General features: G+C 45.3%; 1 protein-coding gene across 2 annotated transcripts; it reads right to left on the reverse strand.

The window, feature by feature from the left end:
* Positions 1–8,058: 8,058 nt before the first annotated feature.
* Positions 8,059–11,380, reverse strand: MRPL11 (mitochondrial ribosomal protein L11). 2 transcript variants are annotated; one of them, XM_072790006.1, is made up of 5 exons: positions 11,152–11,380; positions 10,671–10,766; positions 10,021–10,114; positions 9,775–9,934; positions 8,059–8,351 (listed from the first exon to the last, which is right to left on the reverse strand). In XM_072790006.1, the coding sequence occupies exons 1-5, from the start codon at positions 11,272–11,274 to the stop codon at positions 8,246–8,248; spliced, it is 579 nt and encodes a 192-aa protein (XP_072646107.1). In that variant the 5' UTR covers positions 11,275–11,380; the 3' UTR covers positions 8,059–8,245. The 2 variants fall into 2 exon arrangements, with proteins under 2 accessions (XP_072646107.1, XP_072646108.1); XM_072790007.1 differs by lacking the exon at positions 10,671–10,766 and having other exon boundaries at positions 11,152–11,368.
* Positions 11,381–12,505: the final 1,125 nt, after the last annotated feature.

Consider the following 12,505-nt stretch of genomic DNA (forward strand, 5'->3'; position numbering starts at 1 on the left):
GTAAAAGAAAAAAAAGAAAAAGAAGAAAGGATGTGACCTGTTTAAGGAATAGCAAGGAAATCGGTGTGCCTGGATCAAGGTGAGCAAAAAAGGGAAAAGATTACCAAGGACCTTTCGCCTATGGGTAGAAACTTAGACTGGATTTTATGTGCAATAGGAATCCACTAAGTACACTTAAGCAGTGGAATGACATGATATGATTACATATTTAAGCCATCCCTCTGGCAGCTGTGTGGAGAATGTAGAAACAAATAGATGAACTAAAATTCCAGAGAAGAAAGAGCCTTTCATGTGTGAGCTGATGAGTCCATCATCTTCCCTGGAGAAAATTTTTGATTCTGGATGCAGGCTGATTAGTTTAGCCCAGGCAGAGGGAATCCATTGGTGGTGAGTTTTGGGTGGCCATCAGGGGCTGGTGTAATTGATTGGAAATTGGATGAGCCTCCCAAATGCATGACCTGTTTTCCCCCATGGAATAGTTGCTAAATTCCGGGTTAGGGTGTGGGAAGACTGAGACACTGAAATGAAAGCTAAAAGACAAAAAGAATCCCCCCTAGTCTTATGGTGCTAAAGAGGAAAGACCCTTATGAAGCAAAGAGCCTGCCCAAACTCGTAATTGGTCTCCCCATCAAGACAATGGCCAGATTTCAGTCCTGAATGGGGAGGAATGCTAAGCCCAAACCCTCCGAGGAGCAGACTAGAATTCCCCTGATCTTTCAGAGCCGAAGAAAAATAGGCCTTTCAAACTGCAAAAGCAATTCAATGAAGTGAGAATAGTTTTTTCAACAAATGGTACAAATTAAGTATCCTTGGGGCTGGGGCAGGTGAGGGAGGGAAAAACTTTAAGCCAAGCTTCACATCTTATACAAAAATTAATTCAGGGGCACCTGGGTGGCTCAGTTGGTTAAGCTTCTGCCTTCAGCTCAGGTCATGATCCCAGGGTCCTGGGATTGGGCTCCCTGCTGGGCAGGGAGTCTGCTTCTCTCTCTCACTCGGCCCCTCCCCATGCTTGTGCTTTCTTTCTCACTCTCTCTCTCAAATAAATAAAGTCTTTAAAAAGTCTTTTAAAAAATTAACTCAAAGTGGGTCACAGATTATAATTATGTTTTACAAACATAATTATACTCTGGATATGGTTTAAGAGGCTACATGGCCATAGTAAATATGGGATGCCTGGGTGGCCCAGCAGTTGGGCACTTGCCTTCAGCTCAGGTCGTGTCTCTGCCTCTCTCTCTCAGTCTGTGTCTCTCATGAATAAATAAATAAATCTTTTTAAAAAGGTTTTATTTATTCATGAGACAGAGAGAGAGAGAGAGGGAGAGGGAGGCAGAGACACAGGCAGAGGGAGAAGCAGGCTCCATGCAGGAAGTCTGACGTGGGACTCGATCCCGAGTCTCCAAGATCAGGCCCTGGGCTGAAGGTGGAGCTAAACTGTTGAGCCACCTGGGCTGCCCTAAATAAATCTTTTAAAAAATAAATAAATAAAAAGAGGCTACATGGCCATAGTACATAAAGTTTTTATGGTGTGGAAAGAGCCAAACAAAACAACAATATATAAAATATAAAACTTGTGGAGGAAAACACAAAAGAGAATCTGAGGTACCAGGGGCTGGGGTGAAGGGTTCTGAGTTGTGACACTAAAAGCATGATCCATAAAAGAAAAAAAAAAAAAGGACAAATTAACTTCATTGAAATTGAAAAAGTTTTGTGAAAGATCTTGTTTAGAGGATAAAACAACAAGCTACCCAGTGGGAGATAATATTTGTCAACTACATATCCAACAAAAGACTGCTATCTAAAACTCTCAAGACACAGAGTAAAAAACCAAACGATCCATTAGAAAACAGACAAAAGACATGAAGACATATCTCACCAAAGAACATATATGTATAGTAAATGAGCCCATGAAGATATTCAACAATACTAACCATTAGGAAAACATAAATTAAGACCACGATGAGGTGTCACTAACCATCTATTAGAACAACTATATAAGAACCATGATGGCAACATCAGGTGCTGGTAAGAATGTGCAGGAACGGGATCACTCATACATTGCTGCTTGGAATGTAATATGATACAGTTACTCTGGAAAGAAATTTTGCAGTTTCTTAAAAAAACTAAACATACAGTTACTATACAACTCAGCAATTGTACACTTGAGCATTTTTCCAGAAGAATGAAAATTATGTCTTTCAAGGATGACCATAACAGCTTTGTAATAGCAAAAAAGTGGAAACAACAAAATGCTTGTCAACAGTCATCAACAGACTGTGGTACACCCACACCTTGGGATACTACTCAGCAATAAAAAGGACTTAGCTACTGACACACACAACTTGGATGGATCTTAAAGGTGTTAGGCCAAGGGGCACTTGGCTGGCTCAGTTGGTGGAGTTGTGACTCTTGATGTGAGGGTTGTGAGCTCAAGCCCCACACTGGGTGTAGAGATTATTTAAAAATAAAATCTTTTTTTAAAAACGGCATTATGCTGAGTGACAGGAAAGATCGTCTCAAAAGGATACATACTGTATGAATCCACTTACATAACATTCTGGAAATTGAGAACGAAGACCAAAGGTGGAGAACAGATTACCAGTTGCAAGGACCCGAGATAGCAGGGGAGGAGGGTGTAACTACAAAGGAGAGAAAGCAACCAAGGTGGGAGCTGTGGGGTCTTTTATAACCAAATCTTGGAAGTGACATAACATCACTTCTGCCATAGTCTATTGATGACAGAGGTCAATCCTGGAACAATGCGGGTGGTGTTAGTGACTAAGAGGTGGGAATCTTTGGGGGCAGTTTTAGAGGGTATCTACCACACCAACCAAAGGCGTTACAAGAACATCTAAAACATTAAGGATAGAAAAAGGCTGAGGGATCCCTGGGTGGCGCAGCGGTTTAGCGCCTGCCTTTGGCCCAGGGCGTGATCCTGGAGACCCGGGATCGAATCCCACGTCAGGCTCCCGGTGCATGGAGCCTGCTTCTCCCTCTGCCTGTGTCTCTGCCTCTCTCTCTCTGTGACTATCATAAATAAATAAATTAATTAATTAAAAAAGAAAAAGGCTGAGATGATGGAAAAAAGAATAGTCATACAAATGCTAACCAAAAGAGAGATTAGTGTTGATAAGACACAAGAGGCTTTAAGATAGAAAGCATTACAAGACTTTTTCTTTTAAGATTTATTTATTTATTTAAGGGAAAGAGAGAGATAGTGAGCATGCACAAGCAGGGAGAGGGGCAGAGGGAGAGAGAGAATCCTGAAGCACACTCCCCACTAAGCGCAGGGCTCAATCCATAGATCACAACCTGAGCCAAAATCAAGAGTCAGCCGCTTAACCAACTGAGCCACCCAGGTGCCCAGCGTTACAAGACTTAAAGAGGGGACACCTGGGTGGCTCAGTGGTTGAGCATCTGCCTTTGGCTCAGGTCATGATCCTGGGGTCCTGAGATTGAGTTCAGCATCAGGCTCCCTCCAGGGAGCCTGCTTCTCCCTCTGCCTATGTCTCTGCCTCTCTCTATGTGCCTTTCATGAATAAGTAAATAAAATAAAAAAAAAAAAGGTTTAGGGGATCCCTGGGTGGCTCATCGGTTCAGCGCCTGCCTTCAGCCCAGGGCGTGGTCCTGGAATCCCAGGATCGAGTCCCATGTTGGGCTCCTGGTACGGAGCCTATTTCTCTCTCTCTCTCTCTCTCTCTCTCTCTCTCGTCTCTATGTCTATGTCTCTATTTATCATGAATAAATAAATAAAATCTTTTAAAAAAAGGCTTAAAGAGTAAATGGAAGACCAAGTACAGACAGTACAGCTAGACAATTCTTTTAGATTTTTCAGTGAAAGAAAACAGACAAATGGGCCAGTAGCTAAAGGGAGATGTGAAACCAGAGAAGTTGTCATTTGTTGTTGTTTTAAGTAACACTGGAGTATGCATGTTTGCTCAAGAAAGCAGTCTGGGAATAATGACAGCTATCATTTACTGAGGACTTGCAATATGCTAGTCATTGTTCTGAATACTGTATATGCATTAATTCATTTAATCTTTACAACAACCTTTTCAGGTAAGCACAATTTTCCCTGTCTTAGAGATGAGTCTCAGGCACAGAGTAGTTAAGTAACTTGCCCAAGACCACAGAGCTAAGGAGCATAGAGCTCCTGTGCAGCCTAAACCATCACACTTTACGCATCTGGGAGACATTGGTGACAGAGAGTGGTGATATAAGAAGCGAAAGAGAAGGCTCTCAGCAGAAGTGAAGGATTTGTCTCTAATGGAAAAAGGAAAGTCCATCCTCACAGACAGGAAGAAGTGAAGGATGGTAGGTTTGTAGATTGGGTCAAAGCCCTGGGAGTTTACCATCTGATGTTTTTTATTTCCTCAAGTAAAGTAAGAGGCCAGGTGTGATCCTGGGGAAGCACTTGGCAACAATGCTTCATATTCTTCATCTACAAAATGGAGATAATACTATACCATATGGTTTCTGAGGAAATTAAAAATGAAGAGCAACTCAGTCATTCCACTTCTAAGAATTGAGAGAGAGAGAGAGAGAGAGAGAGAGAGAGAGAGAAAGAATTTACCCTATAGGAAATAACCAGAGATGTACCACACTAGGCTTCATTCCATTTTTCCAACTCAATAGGCTTGTCTCCAAACCATCAGGATGGGCTAAATTTTGCTGCTGTAACAAACCCTCAAGATATCAGACCTAAACTAATAAGGTCCATTTCTTGCTCACACAAAGACAGCTATGGTACAGGCAAACCTTCAGGGCAGCTCCCCCCAGGTGGCTCAGCATGTATCTCCACATCAACATGGGTTTCTGCTTGCTGCAGCAGTGGGAAGAAAGCACTGTAGAGTCTCATGCTGTCTAGTAAATAATTCTGCACACATCACTTCTGCTCGCATTTCACTGGCCAAAGCAAGTCAGATAGCCTCATTTAATTTCAAAAGGCAGCTTACTGCAATGCTCAAGATGAGAGGTAGAGCAGAAATATCGACAGCATCAGTGACCACAGCCCCACTGTGCACAAGCTGTGAGCTTTTGTGGCAGACAGATCTTAAGGTGGCCCAGGGTCCCCACTTCAGGTGTTCACACATTTGTGTAATTCCTTCTCCTTGAGTATAGGTAGGATCTGTGACTTGCTTCTAACCAACAGAATATGACAAAGGTGACAGGATGTATGTGATGATGTGGCCATGACTATATTACATAAGACTAATGCTGCTCTTGTGAGGAGACACTCTCTCACTGGCTTTTAGGAAGCAAGTGGCCATGGTGGGAAGACCCACATAGCAAGGAACTGAAAGTGCTCTCTGGCTGACAATCGAGGCCCTCAGTCCTGCTGCCCAGAGAAAACTAAATGCTGCCAACAACCACATGAGTTTGAAGATGAAGCCCTCTCCAGTTGAGTCTCAGATGAGACCACAGCCCCAACCAAAACTTCCATCGCAGCTTTGTTGAGATCGTGAAGCAGAGAACCCAGGTAAGCCACGTCCAGTCTCCTGACCTACAGAAATTGAGATGATGTCTCAAGCTACTAGATGTGTGATAATATTGTTATACGGTGATCAGTGATGGATAACTAACACAGCTCTGCCTGAGATCCCATGCTACCCTCACTCCCAGCTGTCTCAGTCACCCTTCTGGTCTTGCTTTCAACCCCTTCAATTTCAAATCACTTCCCCTGGGAACCCCTCACCGAATCCCTGGGCTTGGCTAGTCCCCCTGTACACTCTCCTAGCCTGTCATACTTCTCTTTTGTCATAGTGGTAATTGTAACTAATTTTTTTAGTGTAACTAAGTGGCCATCTCTGAAGGGAGGAACTGTCACATTTATTCTTGTGTCCTAGTCTTAAGAGCACCAAAAAATCAGTGCCTGACACATAAAAAACTCAAAACTTTTCCAGATGATATTCACTACAGGCTGCATTTATACATATTTTTAGTGTAAATGATAATATACCCAACAGTTAAGGACTTGGTTAAATAAATTATGGCCCACCAATAAGACAGTATTCTGGAAGTCATTAGAAATCATTTAAGATAATTAATAACAGAAATGTTCTAAATTATTGCCAAGTTAAAAGCAAAAGTCAGCCAGTAGAGCATGCAATTCTTGATCTTAGGGCTGTGAGTTTGAGCTCATGTTGGAAGGGAGGGAGGGAGGGAGGGAGGGAAGAAGGAAGAAAGGAAGGAAGGAAGGAAGGAAGGAAGGAAGGAAGGAAGGAAGGAAGGAAGGAAGGAAGGAAGGAAGGAGAGTAGAACAAAATGGTATTCAGAGAATGACCCCAATTTGTTTTAAGAAGTCTTATATATATAGGGGTGCCTGGGTGGCTCAGTAGGTTAATTGTCCAACTCTTGATTTTGACTCAGCTCATATTCTCAGAGTTGTGAGATTGAGCCCTGCAACAGGCTCTGCATTGGACATGGAGCCTGTTTAAATTTCTCTCTCTCTCTCCCCCTTTCCCCCAATCCCCTGCTTGTGTGCACTCTTAAGGGGAAAAAAAGATATTATATATAAATACACATACAAAGAAACGCAGTAGAAAAAATGTACACCAAATATTGGCAAGTGTTTCATCTGGTTGGTGGGATTACAGGAGGTTTTTAGTTCTTTTTTAAAAAGATTTTATTTATTTATTCATGAGACACAGGCAGAGGGAGAAGCAGGCCCCATACAGGGAGGAGGTTTTTAGTTATGTTTTTCTATGCTTTCCTTTTTTTTTTTTTTTTTTAGATTTTATTTATTTATTCATGAGAGACACAGAGAGAGAGAGAGAGAGAGGCAGAGACACAGGCAGAGGGAGAAGTAGGCTCCAAGCAGGGAACCCGATGTGGGACTCGATCCCGGAGCTCCGGGATCATGCCCCGAGCCAAAGACAGACACTCAACCACTGAGCCACCCGGGCATCCTGTTTTTCTATGCTTTCCAAATCTCAGTGTAAAGTGAAGTGCCTAGCACCTAACAGATGCTCAGTAAATGTGAATCCCATTCCTGCCCCATCTCCTCCTCTCTGAGAAGACAGGAATCCTTGATGTTCTGGATAATGAGGAAAACAAAGGCCAGGGACTTCCCAAAGACCTCCCCCAACTTGGGCAGGTACCTACTGAAGCTTTGCTTCTTCTGTGGGTCTGTGGCCATGAACTCCATCATAGTTCATGTTCAGCTAACACCTGACCCAGAATAAGGATCAGCTTAGTAGCAGGGGCTGAAGTACCCCTGGGATCTGAGGTGCTTTGTGCAGTAACTCTGCTTGGGGCTGTGACCTAGTACCTACAGCAGTCTGTTTCTGTTGAGGTGATAAGTCCCAAAAAGGTAAGAGATATTTCTTTTTTTTTTTTTAATTTTTATTATTATTATTTTATTTATGATAGTCACAGAGAGAGAGAGAGAGGCAGAGACACAGGCAGAGGGAGAAGCAGGCTCCATGCACCGGGAGCCCGACGTGGGATTCGATCCTGGGTCTCCAGGATCGCGCCCTGGGCCAAAGGCAGGCGCTAAACCGCTGCGCCACTCAGGGATCCCGGTAAGAGATATTTCTGATAGAGACACAAGCAACCTCTGATGCCTTTTTTTTTTTTTTATTTAAGATTTTATTTATTCATTCATGAGACACAGAGAGAGAAGCAGAGACACAGGCAGAGGGAGAAGCAGGCTCCCTAAAGGAAGCCTGATGTGGGACTCGATCCTGAGTCTGCAGGATCACACCCTGAGCCAAAGGCAGACACTCAACCACTGAGCCACCCAGGCGTCCCACCTCTGCTGCTTCTGTACATCTAAGCCTGAGCATCCATGGCTTCCACCTGTTCTCTTACCTCTGAGGAGGAGGACAACACAGGGTTTCGCATCAGAAGGCTCCAACAAGTTTAAACAGCTCCAACTCCTACCTCTGCCACCAATTCAAAACTTGGGCAAGGTGCTCTGCTTGGCTAAGCATTGGATTACACAGTATGAGAAACAGCATGAAGACCAACTTCCTTAGGGCAGCTGATGTCTGTTCACATTGGCTGCCATCAGCACTGGTCCTTTTCCCTTCAGGTCCCAAGACAGAAGTCAAGAGCGGATGACAAAAGAAATGTTTATTTAAGTTTGATCTCTTGATACTGTCATACATATGAAAATATATAATTTAAAGTCAGGGATATAACAATCAGCTTGGTGTCACCTCCCTCCCACCCTTTTGGTACAGCTTTTCCAACTGGCCTCCATTCCAGCTACTCCCTTCAAAACCCTGGAGTGTGGGGGACAGGGTCACTTCTTGGCAGCTTCTGCCTGGGCTGCCAAATCTGCCTCTTTCTGGGCAGCCAGGAATGCGGCTCGCTCCTTCTGGAAAGCTGCTAGCTCTTCTGAACTGAGGCTGCAGGTAAGAAAAGGAGATAGTGAGTGGCCAGTCACCGCTGGGAAGCTCACAAGTGCCCACACCACTGTCTCAGAGCCCTTTCTCCCTCCTTGGACTCTCCAGCCTCCATACCTTTGCTACCCCACCTCTGTCTCTACCTATGATTCCCTCCTTAAAGCTCCACCAGTCCTTTTGAGGCCCCGGCTATACCCCAATCCAGATTAACTGCCCCTTCCTCTGTGCCCCCAAACACTTTGTACAAAGAAGTCGTCAGGCTATACACATGTGCCTCCCCCCAAGCAAGGGTCAGATCGACTCACTTCTGTACTTCTAGTCAAAGTGAAGATTTGAGAAAGTCAGGTCTATCCTTGTACCACGTTTAATCCCACTTCTCTTAGGAAACAAATGTTAGCCTCAGCATGAGATGTAACATCAGCAGCAAGAGGCCCATAAAGGGCCAAGCCCCGCCCTTGCTGTTGTCTGAGCCCTCAGATGATGTATGCCCTCCCATCCAACATCTCACTTCAGAGAAATAATTCCTGAGGTCATCCCAAACCCTAGGAGGGGGCTTCCTGTTGGCCTCAGGATCAAATATGAACTTCAGATAGATGGAAACAGCCTTCAGCCTTCCCAACTGGTCCATTTGTCTCACCTCTCTTCCTATTCCCCACTCTGCTTCTAGCACCATACGCCAGAGCACACTGCATTTATTTGCTTCACTTTTTCACCTCCTGTCCTTCACAGGGATCTTCCCACTTCTTGGAATGCTTGTCCCAGTCCTTGACCTCCTTTTCCAAGTCTCTGTGCAGATGTCACCTCCTCTGTGAAGTCCTCATTGACACACCAGGCAAAATTAGGAGCTCTACTCTTTCCTCAAGAACCTGCAGTTCCTTTTGTCAACAATGACCATCTAGCAGCCTAATGCTCCACTTACACATCTGCCTCCAGCTCTCAACTGTGAACTCCCTAGGAGTGGGGCCAAGCATGGCTATCTCATTGTTCCTCGCTGTATCTTTTTTTTTTTAAGATTTTATTTATTTATTCATGAAAGACAAAGAGAGAGAGAGAGAGAGAGAGAGAGAGAGAGAGAGAGAGGCAGAGACACAGGCAGAGGGAGAAGCAGGTTCCATGCAGGGAGCCTGATGTGGGACTTGATACCGGGACTCCAGGATCACGCCTTGGGCCAAAGGCAGATGCTAAACCACTGAGCCACCCAGTGATTTCTTCCTCGCTGTATCTAACGTCCAGAAAAATGTCTGACACATAACAGGTACTTAATATTCATATTCCAAATGGATGAATAAGGCTGCCCACTCCCAAGAATCTAAGGTCCTTGACTCAGAAGCTGGTCCTCCCACTGTAATGGGCCCTCTTGGCTTTGCTCCAGAGTCAAGAACTTTCCAAGCCCTCCCCTCACATTGCACCTTCCCAAGACACTCACTCCTTCACCACACGAATGCCCAGGGAACGGGCAGAGCCAATGATGGAGCGAACCACAGAGGACAGGGGCACATCCTGCAGGGCGAAGGCCTCATCCTGAGCTTTAACTTGGGCGATCTCATACACATGCTTCAAGGTCACCAGGCCAGCCACCTCCTTCCCTGGGAGGAAGAAACAAGTAGACCTTGAGGTATCTCGGCTTCCTTCCAGAGCCCCCAAAATCCCGGGTACCCACCCTGACCCTTACCTGTTTGCCGGGCCCCCTTCTCAATCCCAGCAGCTGCTTTCAGGAAGTAGGAAACAGTGGGTTGTCCGATCTTGATTTCAAATGTCCTATCAGGCTTCATGGGGAAGAAAATACAGGAGAATATCTCTCTTATCTCCTCTAGGCCCTGCTGCCCCAGCCCAGAGAACTTTTAACTTCTGTTCCCCCTTCCCTTGACTCATCTTCCACTGGCGTCCATTTAACAGATCATGAAAACACGGGGAAAATAAATCTGCAGCTAACAGCTTTGTCACCTCTAGTCCAGGCTCAGCTCTGCTGTAGAAGCCCGAGTGAGATGGACAGGCAAAGGGAGGAAATGCAATATGGCAGGAAAGGCTCAGAAAAGATATGGTCTAGTCTCCACTGTGTAAATGGGGAAAGTGGGACTCGGTGATAGGAAGAGCCTCACCCAAAATTAAAAGCAGAGTAGCAACCCCAGTAACCAAGGGGAAGAAAAACAAATAGGATCAGTAGGTGACGGGGATTAAGGAGTGCAATGAGCACCGCGTGTTGCATGGAACCGGTGAATCACTATATCATACACTCAAAGTTAATATAACACTGTATACCGGCTAACTGGAATAAAAATAAAAACTTAAAAGCCAAACAGGATCAAAGTCCCGACTGTGCACCTTCACAAAAATCTTGGTGGGCAAAGGAATGCCTTCTTTGATGTCCTTTGTCTTCTCGTTGAACTCCTTGCAGAACTGGTTGATGGAAACACCTCTCTGGGTGGGAAGCACGGACATTAGTGTGGGGACAAGGGGGCGGCTTCCTACCATACGGGAGATTCTATCCCTTTCCTCCTTCGTCTTCATCTCTTAAAGGTCCCATCCTCCTCTTATTAACCCAGATTCAACTAACACTTTACGCGCCAGAGGATCTGTATGCATCGTCCCTCTATCCTCCCAAGGGGCCGCTGACCAAGGACGGAGGAAGCTTAGCCTCGAACAGGCCACGGAATGAACGCAAAGACCAAAAGCGTGTGGGCAGCAAAGCCGCGCTTTGACCTTACCTTACCAAGCCGAGCCCGCACCCTCCACCCGCTCCGGGTCCCAGTACTAGGTCCCACCCCACCACGCCTCCCGCTCCGGGTTCCAGCCGCGGGACCACCTGACCCAGGATGGGACCTAGCGGAGGCCCGGTCATGGCCTGGCCTGCCCGCACGATGGTCCGGATCACGCCGCCGGCCTCGGGCTTCCTGAGGGCCCGAGCGGCTCGGTTCAGCTTCGACATGACGCGGGGTTGCGGCCTCAGTTCAGCTCAGGATTACAGCAAAAGCGACGGCCACGGGCGCCGCCATCCTGAGTCAGAGGTCAAGGGTCCTCACGTTAGGTTTGGTCATATGACGCCAACAAAAAGCAGCGTTGTTTCGGCCTTTCTATTCTCCAACTAGTACGCCAAAGAGAGTAATATGAAGGATAAAAAAAACTTTTACCTCACGATCTGAAGATAAGGGAAGGCCTGAATGGTTCAGATACATGCATTCCTCCTGCAGAGCACATAGGCAGTACCTCGGACAGCTAAACTGGAGGAGGAGGAGGCCCTTAATGTTCGCACAGCATTGTGGGCATGGTAGTTTTGACCGCTTACGCAAATCTCGCACGTTGCTATGCTCTGGGGGGCCATCTGCTGGATGTGATTATAATCCTGGGGTTTGAAGGGAATTTAGAGCTCCTTCTCGGGCGTGAGCATCTCTAACTTTCCGAGCCTGTTTCGTCACCTGTTGTTGAAAGGCACTATGATTAAGAGTATAGACCCGGGAAGTAAGTACCCGGTTGTTCCTCTTGCTGGCTGTGAACTTGTTCAAATTACTTATGTTCAGTTTCCTGCCCCTGTACAAAGATTATAATATGTAGACATAGCTCTAGGGACTGTTGTGAAGATTGAGTTAGCAGTGTGTTAGGACAATGCCCGGCATCTAGTAAGCATGTGCTATTAACTGTACAACGAAGACAAAACCTTCACAGAGCTGTTGTGAGACTTATAAAAATAAGCCAGCATCTTATTATGCCTTTTTTTTTTTTTTTTTTTTTTTTTTTGAGCACTTGCTATATCCAGGCATGGTGCCGAGTGCTTTAAGGGCATTATTATCTCATTTAGTCCTCACAATGGCATGAGGTAAATTCTTTTATTTTACCTTTTTGACAAACGAGAATGCTGACGCACAAAAAGGAGGTCAAAAACAACTACCCTGTGTTGACAAGGCTGGGAAACCAATATTGGTATTACCGGATTCTAGACCTTGTGCCATGTACCATGACTCTACATTGCCTCATCTAGTAAAAGGAGATAATCTGTGCTAAACCACACTGTAAACTGTCATATTTTTATTATGATTTTTTTGGACTTCCACTAATTAAATGTGATTATTCCTGCCTCTGAAGTTTCTCAAGTTCTTTATAATGCTCTATCTCATTAGCCTTAGCCAGGGTCTGGAATCAAGCTGGCTCCTGATTCACTAGTT

Source organism: Canis lupus, chromosome 21, assembly GCF_048164855.1.
Source record: "Canis lupus baileyi chromosome 21, mCanLup2.hap1, whole genome shotgun sequence".
NCBI classification, from domain to species: Eukaryota; Metazoa; Chordata; class Mammalia; order Carnivora; family Canidae; genus Canis; species Canis lupus.